Source organism: Agelaius tricolor, unplaced genomic scaffold (assembly GCF_023055355.1).
Source record: "Agelaius tricolor isolate 1412-34295 unplaced genomic scaffold, bAgeTri1.0.p SCAF_33, whole genome shotgun sequence".
Taxonomy (NCBI): domain Eukaryota; kingdom Metazoa; phylum Chordata; class Aves; order Passeriformes; family Icteridae; genus Agelaius; species Agelaius tricolor.
This window is the reverse complement of record NW_027269293.1, coordinates 5,854,749-5,868,854: the sequence shown is the minus strand read 5'-3', so window position 1 is coordinate 5,868,854 and position 14,106 is coordinate 5,854,749. Positions and strand designations below refer to the sequence as shown.

General features: G+C 38.7%; 1 protein-coding gene across 7 annotated transcripts in view; it reads right to left on the bottom strand.

The window, feature by feature from the left end:
* Positions 1–14,106, bottom strand: part of RANBP3 (RAN binding protein 3) — a 63,047-nt gene that overhangs the window by 25,204 nt on the left and 23,737 nt on the right. For 4 of the 7 annotated variants that reach the window (XM_071452036.1, XM_071452040.1, XM_071452039.1 and 1 more), the window contains 6 exons: positions 8,694–8,730; positions 8,519–8,617; positions 5,944–6,015; positions 4,702–4,767; positions 3,114–3,206; positions 1,891–1,994 (listed from right to left, as the gene is read on the bottom strand). In XM_071452036.1, coding sequence (XP_071308137.1) covers positions 1,891–1,994; positions 3,114–3,206; positions 4,702–4,767; positions 5,944–6,015; positions 8,519–8,617; positions 8,694–8,730 — 471 coding nt within the window. The remainder of the gene's footprint in view (positions 1–1,890; positions 1,995–3,113; positions 3,207–4,701; positions 4,768–5,943; positions 6,016–8,518; positions 8,618–8,693; positions 8,731–14,106) is intronic. The other 3 variants (XM_071452037.1, XM_071452041.1, XM_071452043.1) reach the window with 1 other exon arrangement.

The window sequence follows — 14,106 nt, the reverse complement described above, 5'->3', positions numbered from 1 at the left end:
ACAGTCCTAAGGAATGCCTCTAGTGATTGACACTTGTCAGACTTCCAATCACTGGCTGCTACCCTCAAAGCTCATGGCTTCAGCCAATTTATCACCCACTTTTAAATTCCACCCAACCAGTACAGCTCTCTCCATTTTGGCTATGACAATGATACTTCAGACCATACAAAGATTTTGCTTAAAGTCAAAATCAACAAGTAGGACTCTCTGCAAAGCAAATAATCTCAGAGGATAAAAACTCATCAGGTTGGTCTCTGTTTTATCTATGCTGGCTGTTCTCAATCCCTTTAAGGTGCCTCATATCCTAGGACTCCTTCACCACAAAGAGAGAGGAAGGAGCTGAGCCATTTCTACTTTCCTAGAACCTCTTTCTTGCCATTTGTGGAAATGTGTGCCATGCTTTCTTCTTTTCAAGTAACTGGGACCCACCACAGTACCACAACTCTCTGAGGACAGCTAGTGCTCTCACACAAGCACCCCTCAGCTCCCTGTCCTGAGTTCATTTTCTTCCCAGTACAACACTGGCACAACACTGTATTTTGAATCCAGGAAGAGAATAATCTTGATCACACACTGGTATTTTGGTTGTGGCTCAGTTGTGCTCACCCCAAGTCAAGGACTTCTCTGTGTCTCATGCTCTGCCAGTGAGGAGCTGCACAAGAAGCTGGGGCAGGGCAGAACACAGCCAGGACAGCTGACCCGAACTGGCCAGGGAGATATTCCACACCATAAAACATCCTCCCTAGTGTGTAAACTGGAGGAGCTGCTGGTGAGGGGCTGATGGCTGCTGGGAGACAAGCTGGGCACAGATCAGCAGGTGCTGAGCACCTACACTGGGCATCACTTCTTTTCTTTGTGTTTAATCTGTCTCTCTCCCCTTTTCATTACAATTATTATTATTATACTTAACTCTGTTTCAACACTTAAATAACTGTTCTTATCTCAATCCACTAGCTTTACTTTTTTCCTGATTCTTCTCACCATCCCAACTGAGTAGAGGGAGTGAACAAGTGGCTCCATGGTACTTGTGGTGGTACTTGGCTGCCAGCTGGGGTTAAACCATGACTCCTCCCTCTGCACCCATGGATACATCCTGTCTCATCCTATGGATCTGTGCATGTCAAATTGTCTAAAACGGTCCTTAATCAAATTTAGTGTAACAATTTGCTCCCTCAAGCTTCCCCTAAAAAGAGGATTTGGTAGACCTGACCGCAGACCTCTTCAGTAGAAAACAAGACAAAGACATTGAGTACCTCAGATTTTTTTTCTTTTTTTTCACCACTAGATTCCCTTTAACATTTTGCAGAAGGCCTATGATTTTCCTTCATTTTACCTTTGCTGCCAGTACCAGTGGAAGCCTTGTTTGCAGCTTTTCATTCCCTGTAATTCCCAACTCCAGCCAAATTTAGGCTTTCCCAGTTCTCCCACACATCCAGGCAATCCTTCTGTATACTTCTCAGGTGTCTTGACTGCTTTCACGAGATACATGCACATTCTCTTTCTGGATTTAAGGACCTCCCAAGCCCATACATGCTGGCCTCCTCCCAAACTTGCAGAGTTTCAAGCGCTTTGGGATAAGTTATTCATTCTCTAAGATGTTTGTCCATGCAGGTAATGAGTTCTCATGAGCTCTGCTGTCCTTCAGAATCCTACCAACCAGCTCAATAAACAACCTGAAGCCTGGTGAAGGTTCACTTTGATCTCTCTCTTGTTGGCTTCCCCTCTGATCTTAATCTATAAAGCCTTGACCAATTCAGTGCCTTCCCAAAACAAAGCCTCTGCATTCACACAGTTTCTTTTAGCATAGGAGAACCTATCCTTGTCTGTCTTTCCAGCTTTATTTCCTAAAATATTTATGTCTGTCACCTTGAGTCTCCTTCTCCAACTTACCTTGTCTTCAGAGTCTGAACTTTTCAATGTTGCATCACTTGGTGATTCTGATGTGGCTGCAGAATCTGGAGGGATATTTACACCATTGGTGCCACTGCTGAGAACTGTAACACAGAAACAAAAAAAAAAAAAAGTGAACTCTCTAGATATTTAGACTGCCATAAATTTTTTCTTATGCAAATAGCATGTAGTTTTCTTGTTTAAGTCCATTAAACGTAATGTAAACTAAAAATTTCCCACAGTATTTTGCAAGAGACATGAGGACCACAATTCAGCAATTCTTAGCAGAATCAAAATTCCAAATGCAGAAAACCAAGTCAGTAAATTAATCTATACAAATGTTGTAAAGACTTCAATATGTACAACTTCAAGCAACCATCCTTCTTCAGTCTAATACTGTTCACAGCCAGCAGGGTTTGTCTTCAGATTGATCTACCTGCTCACATACTGAACTCTCACTGAAAATTTTACCCCAATACTAAGTCCTCTGTAGAGTCCAATCTGTGTCAGGAGGCATGTCATGAAATCAAGCTAGAAATATTAGGTTCTGTGCCAGATTCTGCATTAACTGAAGTTACTCCTGTTTCTGTTCAACTAAACTTCCACATAACAAATGGCATCAGACTGGGGAAACATGGGGTTTAGGATACAGGGACTTTAAACAGCTTTTCGCATTAACTTCCACACTTTTATCATGTGTATTTCCATCAGCTACATCAAATTCCATAATTCCATAATACAATAAAAATTATATGAATGACCAAACTTAAAAATTAAAATTCTATGTTCAGAATTAAATTTGTACTTCAAAGCCCCAACAGCAAAATGGTCCTCAAGCCCAGAGGCACCTCTCACTGATTTAGGTACTTCATTGTTGATCAATTACCAGTAACAGCTTATTACACCATGGTCAATGCTGTCATTTGAGACTGACTGCTATACCACACTGTTAAAAGTCTTTTTATTTCAAAACGTAAGTATGGATTACACCAAAGTTAGAGGCCTGGCAACATCAGACAGTCACCCTACACAAGATCTGAAGGTTCCACTGTGTTATCTTTCATGTAATACAGATACACTTACTATTTAAGATGTTTCTTTTCTGAAAGAAGAAAACTAGAAAAACCAAGGTGGGTGTTGAGTAAAAGCAAGCCACCACACTAAACAAATTCCATGTTTTTGTTCTCTCTCCACTGTATTTAGAAAGCAAAAGCATTATTTACCCATCTGTGAGAAAGCTTTTGGCTGCGGTGCCTGTAGTACTGCTGGACGGAGCACACTTCGCTGCTGTTCCTTTGGTTTCTGGCTAGGGAGACCTGCAAGTGCAAAGTTTTTTCAAGAAGTATAAAGTTTTAAAGTTGGAAAATTCAGCTTCATCTAATCTTCTCTAACTGCTTCCAACAGAACACACAATTAAAAACAGACACTAGAAAAGCTTCTACTCACTTCTTTTCCATCACTCCTTACTCAGCCTCAAAAGAGAGTTAGTCCCAAATAGGGAAGACTATTTCCTAGCCTAAAAAGACACTTTAAAATATACTGTCTACCTTATCCAGGAAAGCACAGAAAGAAAGTAATCCAGAAATAAAAGCCAAAATGTAAGAGAATTCCAGTAATCCTATTTATGCACTGCCATTTTATTCAACTACACATTACAAATCTTCTTTTCTCCTTCCAATAAAGTAATTTCCAGATAGTAGTAAAATATTTTTTTATCCATGCAATCAATCAAACATATTGGTACTATAATAGTTGTGTTGTGTCATTTAACAACCTTTTGGCTTTTTGAATTAACCTGGCCTCTTTGGTTGTTACAGTAAGATGCACAGCACTACAACTCTAATTCTGCTATGATTCAAAAAGCTAATTGACCTTAAACAATCTAATTAAAAAACCCCCAAACATTTTAACATCAACTCTAGAAGGTTATGGCAAGCCCAGAAAATTCAGTTTTCTGGGCTTGCCATAGGTGAAGAAGAACCCTTGATCCAATAAAATACTGCAATAGAACTCACTCATAGCAATTAGTTCCATTTCAGGTCACCCACATTAAAAGGGCATGACATCAGATTATAAAGCTATCCAAAGTTCAAACACTCATAAGCTCAAAACAGCTTGTTCCTTTCTTAAATTTACCACTCTTCCTTCAAGTGAAATGAAGTTTCCATATAGTGATGCAATAATAGCTTTCATTACCTATATAGTTTTGGGTTTGTTTTTTACCCCCTCAAATTCCTAAGAAGCTGTAATACTAACATCTTTCTGATAGTGGCTGGGTCTACATCTGCAAACGGGAAACTCAGTCATAGCCAACTTGTAGTGCAGAACAGGCACGATCAGGGACCTGCCACTTACACTGCCACCAAAAGCCAGGGAGAGCAGAAGTGGGCACTCTCTTGACACTTCCAGCTGCCCTGGCCTGGTCGCAGACTAAACACTCAGTAATGGCCAGAACTTGCTCAAGGCACTCAGTGAACACCCTTTTTCTTATGGTTTGCTACCAAAGGAATCAAATTCACTGTCTGTAGGATAACTCCAAGCACAAACAGAATCTCGCTAAGCAGCAACAGCTGGGAGATGCACTTCAAACATGCACAGCTGAACCAATGCAAAACATGGGCACATCCATATATGCATTACACAATGGATATGGGCACAACCACCCCAGAGAAGACGAAATTTTTTTTCTGCAGACACACAGGTATTGCCACCTTCTATTTACCACCTTCTATAGCTGATTGATGAAATCACTAACTAAATAAAATGCTTGAGCTGGTTTCTTTGTACTGTCGCAGTAAACAGTGAACTCACCTGCACTAGGTGCCTGACCATGGATAAGTATTGGTGGCTTCAGCCGGAATCCACTGCTCTTTTCCTCTGGAAGTGAAATACAAAATTACAAGGACAAAGCTGTAACATTAGAAATAGCCATTCAGTCATAAAATTGCTCAGGTTTTCCCCATTGTAACAACCCACAAGTTCTATAAATATGCAAAGTTATTAGGACCTTTCCAAATAACAAATTCTCTTCTGAAAGAAAGAAACCTGAATTTCCAGTGATCATCACAGCAAATATACACCTCAGAGAAACACATGGTATCACAAGCAAGAAGCTCAACATTTTTTTCAGAAGAAACAGGAAAAAGACTGTGTTCACCAGAGAAATGGGGCTCCTTCTGTGAAGGACTTAATAAAGATAATAAAGGTTTTAAGTGAGAATCAAACTAAAGAAAGAACAATCAAAACTATGACTGAACGTGACAGCTGCTAACAAGTATCTAACGGCTAATGATCATAAACTAAGTTAAACTTAATTGCTTAATGTTAGTTTCTTGTAATAAGAAGTTTTTACTCATGCTTTTGTAGTATAAACATAAAAAAACTCCTTTGCTCACACTCACTACAGTTACGGTATTTAAATTAAATATCAAATCTCAAAAAAAAAAATATAAATCTACAGCTCTTAAAAATTGAGTTCCTTACAACTTACAAAGAATAATTATACTTTTTTCCTTTTAGGGGCTTAATATCTGTACTCAGAATAAGACAACTCAGCATCTTACAGTCTCACTGTGCTTGGTTATAAGCATATGATATTGATGTGCATTACAGTGATACCAACACAACTGAACCAGAATGATGGAGACTAACAAAATTAGCAGTTCTGTCAACACAGGGTTCACAGATCATAGCTGAACACAATCATGACCATGCCTTATGCTTGTTTTGCTTTCCAATATAAAAGAACATTTTTCCAAAGTAGATATATGAAGCTTTTCCAAAGGTTTTATTGTGAGGCTAGCAGGAAAGGGTCATACTGCAGTGTTCTACCATCACTCCCAAAGCATTTAACAACTTTGATATTATTTTCATTACCTCCAGCAATGGTGATGTTGAACAACGAAGTGAGCAAGAGAACAGCTCTAAAATCAGAACCATCATCACTTCTGTTCTCACAGATAGGGTCTTACTTCTGAAGTATCAGAGTACTTTAGATCACAACAAATTAACAACATTTTTTCAAGAAAAATGCAGAAAAATGAGGAAGCTCACCTGGTTCTGAGTCAGAATTGCCTGCAGAGGGTTCACAAAAGCTTGATGGCATAAAGACATTGTTCTTTGTCACTGCAGTCAAGGAAAAAGAAAAAAAAAAGGGAAGTTGTGGATGTTGTTCTTTATTATAAACCAGTTCCCGGAATTCAAACTGAAGTAATTTTTCTAGTAATTTGTTTTATTTTGGTTTTATTTCTTCTAAATTAAAACAGCATTACAGCCAAAGTAGCAAACAAGCCATTGCCCCTAAAATCCTCTCAGTGTCTCCTGAAACAGAGAAAGAAAAAATTTCATTTTTTCTGAATCCTGTATAAATACAGGATTCCCAATCTGAATTGTATCTGAATTAGGAATTAAAAGTGGTGCTAGTTTATATAATAGCATTGCAAAGTGTCTAATACCATTTCAAAAGGCCCTTGAGGAGAGAGAGCAGAAAGGTGTGTAATGCCTGCTAGAAAGTAGCGCAACATCTGCGCTCTGATGGACCGCACTGTTTTCACCAAGAGGCAACTTAGGTTTGAACTACCCTGCAAAGACAAAACTCCTACAGAAACAGAGAAGAGCACACCAGAGTACTATCAGATGTCACCTCAGCAGCATAATAGTCAACCAAAGGGAAAAAATGTTTGAAAAAACAGGCAAAAGACAGCACCTCTTTTCCACCCTTTTCTGGGTCCTAAAGAAGCAAACAATAGGGAGTTTGGTTGACACCCTGCCCAGCAGTTCTAGTACTTTTGGTATTATACAAAAATCACAATCCAGTTTATAAAATAGGACAATCAGAAGGAGACAGATTTCTCTAACAGATAATTTTGCATGAAGAAAAGCATTGCAGTATTTACTGGCTTTTTTAGTTTTTATAAGGCTGTAGAAAAAGTTCAAGTATGTTGAAAAGAGAAACAAAGCTCATCTCTGAACACCATTGTACTAAAAAATGTGGTATTCGCCGTTTATAATTAAGTCTGAAAATTTTTTTCTTCTTTCCTTCAACTCCACCTTCTCTCTTTATATTATTGTCTGCCTTAAGCTTAAACATGACACAGTTTTCATGTAAGCAAAATTTCCCTATTCTTGAGAGAAACATAACCCCACAAAAAAAAAAAAAAAAAAAAAAAGAAAAGAAAGAAGGTAGGAAAGTAAAAGATTTTCTGAAAACCAAAGCCATTGAATAATGTCAACAATATTCAAAGAGGTCTTCATGAAACTTGCAATTCAAATCAAAGTTGTCACTGCTTGAGAACAGCACACATCAGAAGAGAGGAAAGGTGTCAATAAATCACCACATCCTCTCAAAATTCATTAGCTAAGCAGAGGTTTGAGAAAGGATACTGAACTCCTGGAATATCCAGTATTTAACCAAGGAAGAGTTGAGTAAATTGTTTTCCTCCACTTATTAACAGACGTAAGCATAGAGATTCCAATCTTATATGACAAAGACATAGTGGAATGCAAGTGCTAAGAGACTATGGGGAATCTGGTCATACACATACTATGATTCTAACATAAAATCTACAAAACCCTGTATTCATTATTTTTGTGCATTCCTTTACTAAAAGTGGTTGGCAAACAGATAGCAGCAACACTGATCATCCAATTCACAGGATGACATCTGGAGACCCACTGAGCTGCCCAACAGAAAATTTGGATCTGAAAGAGAAGAGCTTCATCCCCTGACTAGCATTGGTGCATGAATTTAAAATGGTATGCCCATAAAGTATCAGCAACTATATCTTGGATTTCACAGCCATTTATTTCCTTCAAATTAAAATCAAAACAACTAGGCTTTCACCTTTTAGTCACATCTCCAGACTGTGTGCATAGGAGAGGAACATTTTTTTACTTCTTTCCCTCAAGGTTTCTCATCTTCTTTGTTTCAACTTAAGACATTAGAAATAAAGTAGCAGTCTCAAAATCTGCCTCAAACACTGACATATCTTAACTAAAATAAGTGTTGACCAAAGCTAAAACCTTCATATGATCTGTGAGGAGAGACGGCAGAAATCAAGACTGTTCCTATGAGTGAACAAATATCAAACGTGACCATTCCCATGCAAGTGAACTGCATGAATTTACCCCAGTGAATTCACGGCCCTGACTGTGCACACACACAGGCTGTGGTCGTTCTCTCTTGCATATGTCAGGTGTTTAAGAAGTGCACTGAATCCTCCCCATTTTAAAAGTAACGGGAGAAGAGAAAAGAGGACTAAAACACGAGTTGAGACTCAAAAAACTTCCCTGGCAGCAGAGTAACTAAGAAAAAGGTAGCACTTATATAAATTTGGAAAGAAGCGACCTGGTCACAAGAAATCAAGAAGATTTCTGGTTAATTCTGCAATTTAACAGCACAATAGTAAAAGGTAAAACTACAAATACACAAACTTACAGACAGAAAACATTTTTTAAAACTATCTATAAGCTCCTTTGGGCTTCACCAAATTTGCTAACATGAGTACATGGCTGCTGTGGTCTTAACCCAAAGCACAACAGACAGTAATAAGACAGCTTACATGTCTGGAAAAAGAATTTCTAGGTAGGAAAACTATCCCTTCATTTATAATAGCGCAGCAACATTTACCTGACTGAGAAGGAGGGAACTGATTCAAAGATGAAGTTCTCTCTCGTTTTACAGGTGGACAGTAGCTTCCATCCTCTCGATCAGATTCTGTAGAAAAAACTTTATTAAAGAAAATGCAAAACATCCCAGCAAGACACACACTCACGGCTTTTAATTTTACAATAAAATCTCTTACCATCTCCATCTTCTGGACTTGATCCATCTGCAGATCTCTGAAATCAGATTACACTGATCAAAGAAAGATCAAATACTGAACATTTCAGTCTCTTCTGCTTGATCCAAATGTTTTAAACATCAGTTAGGAGAATTTTTCTTTAATGTCAATGATACACACTCAACGCAATAACCTTCCGTGACTTATATGTGGGCAAAGAGTTTCACACAGATACTATCAAATGCAATTAATTCAAAATATTTCATTTACAAGTAAGATTCCTGAAGATTCCCAAGCACTAATATCTTTAGGGACTGTGTACCAATTACTACAGTTACATTTTCTATATACTGAAAATTTGAAAATGACAGTTTTCAAAATTGGTTTCATTTTTAAAATATGAAGTTTCAAGCTCAACATAAATATACCCATTATTTGTGAGTTCATTCCAAAGCACTTTACCTAATTACTAAGTGACATTAGTTCTTTCAACAAAATTATAGCATTAGAGGAACACCTTTCAAAGCATGCTCTATAAACCAGTATGACAGTATTTTTATTGGAATTAGCAATGGATAGTCCCCCTAACATGTTCCACAGTAGCAGAACAAAAACAGAAGCACCACAGGCTACCAACTATCATAGATATTTAAAAAGTCTTTGAACAAAGATTTTATGTATTTTCTGAGGATTTCTATGACTCCTTCCTCCTATCTCTCTGCCAGTTCCTCAACTAATATAATCTCCTTTGCTCCTCCAAAAAATAACCCCATGACAGATTCCTTTCACTATGGAAGGTGATCATGGCCGCATCACATCTTCATCTCACTACAAAACATCTTAGAATAATCTAATTGCTTAGGTAAGCAAGAACCTTTAAGATAATCAAGTCTAAGTGATCCATCAGAACTGCCATGCCCAATGCTAAAACATGTCCACAAGTGCCACATCCACACATCTTACAAATCCTTGCGGGGAAGATGGCTCCACCACTGCCATGGGCAGCCTGTTCCATGGCTGCACAAACCTTTTGTGGAACATGCTTTTCCTAATATCCAATCTAAATGTTCAACTTGAGGCCATATCCTTTTGTCCTGTAACTTGTTACCTGGAGGAACAGACCAAGCCCCCACCTTGGCTACACCATCCTTTCAGACAACTCTGACATACTGGACCATCTCCTTGTCCAACATTACAGTTTCATCCCACTCCTGCCCCAGGACATGCAGATGGACACCTCCCCATCACTCAGTCTTACTTCAGAGATTGGCTGATAAATGGAAGAATGGCAGCTCATGGGCAGAGCCCACTGATGCCCCAAAACTCCTTCTCCACCATGATTTGGCCCACTTGGACACTGAGAGCAGGTAGACACACAGAAAGACTGCACAAATCTGCACAGTACTGATATTTGAGGCATACCTTGGGTGTAAGAATATCAGAAAGTAAAAAACTTTCTATTTAGCATTGCATACATTTAGAACCGAGATAATACTGTACTATCAGTACTCCATTAAACACTAATTAAAAACACACTGCACTGTGTCTATTTAATTGCCTTTAAGGGCTTTTCTGTTTTGTTTTACGTTCATAGAAAAAAAATAGCTACCTCACTAGCACCCAAGTTGAGTACTTTTGAAACCTTTAGCATCAGGAATAAGAAGCTACTGACAGGTGCGTGTGAATGCAGGGAGTTGCATTCCAGAACTATCAGCCCAGCCATGTTAATACTGCACTTGATGATCCATGGTTCTATCCACATAATTAGTCAAGTAGACCATGGTACTACCAGAAGGTCGTCTTATTAGTCACCGACCTTGCCAACACACAATACTTTCCCAAAAGATGAGGCTAAAATGGAAAACCATGATACCATCTATTTCAACAACCAGCATCTGAACTCAAAATTATTCCATTTTGCCCATAAAGTGCTGTCACATACAAAAGCAATTTGTTTCCACTTTTATCAAAAATCCTGAAAGCAAAAAGAAAACACTTGGTGATAAAAAATTTGCATGAGTGGAACTGCAATCTCTATATGCAAAAAATCCTTAAAAATAAACAAATTATTTCCACCTGAATGTCAAAATCTTAACATACGCTTCATTCTCAATGCTCAAGTAACACATTCAAAAGTCAAACCTATATGATTTGAGGCTTGTGCCTCAAATCATCTTATCATTGTAATTTTGTAACTGACAAGCACAACTAATGTACCATCACCGTGTTTAGCAGGTAACAGGCATCAATATCCAAAACCAACTCTGTACTCTACTGAGGGCAAAGCAGAACAGAGAATCTGCTCCAAGTTATTTCCATGCTTCCTAGCCCAAGAGTTCTGGGAGATTAAAGCTGCATACCTGTGGACAAATAGATGCCAGGTAGATTCTGTGAGGGTACACAGATCTACTGTATTAGCATAAGCTTCACTTTTCTATGAAACCACAGCTAAAGTAAGTCACCACTGCAGCCAAAATTGCATACCAGTGCTGCTTCAGAGGAAGCTGGGAACACTAGACAAAAAGCAGGGGTATATATATACATGACAAACCTGACAGACTGGAAAAGCAGCAAATTACATTTAGTGACAATGAACAGCAGTCCAGCCTCTCCATTTTACACTTCTCTTCTCAACCTACTCATTCTGTACTTTACAGCAACAATATGCTTTAAAATAATGCTTTAAATAAGTACCCCACAAAATGGAAACAAAAGCAAGAACCAGCTCATCCTGTAAGAAACCACTAAGGTAATTAAATTTACCTCCAGTTCTTTGGAATTAGATGCTGATGAAACACAAACTGGTAACAGCAAAATCCAACCTAGAATTTTCTCATTGAAGAGCAGAAGCCACTTTTCACTTATTCCCTCTGTCCCCAGCTTTTAGAAATCCAGCTAGAGAAAAGTTACATATATGCCTCTATTTATAGAGGCTCCTACAATTAAGACACATGTCTAGTTAAGGAAATTAGCTTCATAAAGGCTACCAACTGCTTCTTAAAAGCATACGTCACAGTAGTTAACTAAATACAAACACTGATTCGTCACACAATTGTTACATCAAGCTAAGAGAAGAACTTCAAAACTTTAAATTGTCAGTTTTTGCTTATTTACACTAGTGAGGAGAAACAGGGAGAGGAAGGGAGAATTTGGCTAAAGCAGAAAAGGTCAATGCAATTCAGGGAAAGCTCTAGGAGCTTCTAGTGTTTATCTTTGAAACATTTCTAGTGCTTATCTTTGAAAATACATTTTAAGATGCAAAAATCATATAAAATGGACTTCAGAGCACAGTAATGCAAGTCTTCAGTCCAGACACTCTGCACATACACAGGCATTATTGAATTGCCATGATTTGCTTAAAGCTGTTCCAGAACCTCTTAATCACCAGTCTTGCTGGGATGGTCATGTGCTGTGGGAGGTTGGTGTGAGATAGCAAAGAGTTAGGACATAACCATCAGCTCTGCAAAGGGTTGTGCCTACGGCCACACTAAATTCATGCCATTCTAGAAATATCTGTGAGTGTGTATACATACAAGTAAACAAGAAATATGCAGTGTCTCTTCTTCTGTCTTAACTCATCCATCTTCCCAGGCCCTGAGAAGACTGCATGAAAACTGACGCTCCAATGAGCCAGTACAAGCACTCTTAAGATGCATCAATCTCCTCCAGATTTCAAGGTAAGGGATGATTTTGCTGTAAGACACTGGAATAATTTGAAGAGTCCTTGCTAGTCCATGCCAGTTACATGCCCATACTGAGCACCATACAATTCAGTACATTTAACTGAATTGAATCAAGAAGAATGCTGAAACAGATGTTTTGTACAGCCACTAATTTCTGCATATGATCCCCAACAGCATTTGTGGGTTTTAAATTTCTTTCAGAACACAGTTAACTGGGGTAAGATTTTCTGCTCTCTAAGAACAAGACGAAGATAACCACTTCCTACTGTGTTCCTGAAAGTCTGGTTAACACCATTCTCTTGGATAGTTCTAGTAACACTGCAATTTCAAATGACAGAAAACTGAGATGAAAGTCTGTGATTATGTTTGATAGGAAAGATGTGTGATAACATCTTTACAAAGAATTCCACGGGTGAGGGTATGGGCGTTAACGTCTTCGAAATTGGTCTTAATGTCTCCCCTAAGTTCAAGTAGCAGGTTTGTTATGGAGCCCAGACAGCCCAACTCCTGAAACAGACAAGTGGGGGACTCAGCACAAGCCTGAACTTAGGAACTTTGGGGTAAAATGACACTTTGAAGGGGGAATATGCAATAGGCAGCTTGGGAAGGCTCTACCTTCCTAGTACTTCAGACAATGGGGAAAGGAAAAGGGCAACATGCGGCCGGGAGTTTGGGATAAAAAGAGAAGGCTGCACCCTCCAGAACCTCAAGAAAGAAAACCTGGTGGGAACGTGTGGCCAGTGGACTCTCTCCTTTTTTATTCAAATAAAGTTGCAGGACTCCTCTGTCTCTTTTATGGACATTGGTTTTTCAGAGCATGATTTTCCGCACATGCTTACCAGCTATATTTTAAAATATTAAGTCTTGAAAACGTCAAGCTTCAGAAAAGAAAGAGTTCTGCAATTAATCAAACGCAACAGTCTGAACATTGAGAGGTGCTTAACCTACAGCTATTGGCACCTTATCATGACAATCCACTCAGTACTAGGTTTATTTGAAATGGCCAATTCTTGGACAAAAAAACTCAAAACCAACCAGTGCAAGAAAAAGGTCCAGGTATTGGGTGAAGCAGCCTTAACAAAGCTTGAGCAAAGAGCACGAGCCTAGGGTGTGATGCCAGAATGAACACTGACACTCATCTGTACTGAGAAAACATGGTCCACCAACCAGAAAGATTAGGAACACTTAAAGTTGCTCTGAAAGACTGTATGGTAGGAGTGAGTCATTTAGTCATCCAATCTTTCAGAAAAGATTTTGCCACATCACCAGAAGAAAAATCAAATTATGAGCACTGACAGCTTTTCCATAAGATACTGATTTCGTCCCAAAGCCAAACACCTGAATCCAAAACTCTGCTATGATGCTTAGTGCTTTTAGTCTGTTAAATACCTTATGGGTTGGCATGACATATCCAGTGGAAGCTGTATTACCTGCTCACTCGGTCAAGCTGCAGCATATTATGGCCCATAGAGGGAACAAAGAGTCCTCCTCTAACTGCTTGAAGCAAATCCATCAAATTTAGACCCACTTTCTCATTTATTTAGAAGTGCTCTTTCCCTTAGCAAACACACAGTTAACACTTTAAATTTTAAAATACTTTAGGTGTCTTCTACAGTTACGCTACTAGGGAGACTCACAAATTTCATTACTTCTAATTGGAACAAGGGTTTAGAGAAGACTAACACTTGAAATCAAAGAACCAGACAGACTGTGATTTGCACTACCTACACTGAACAGTAACGGATTCCACC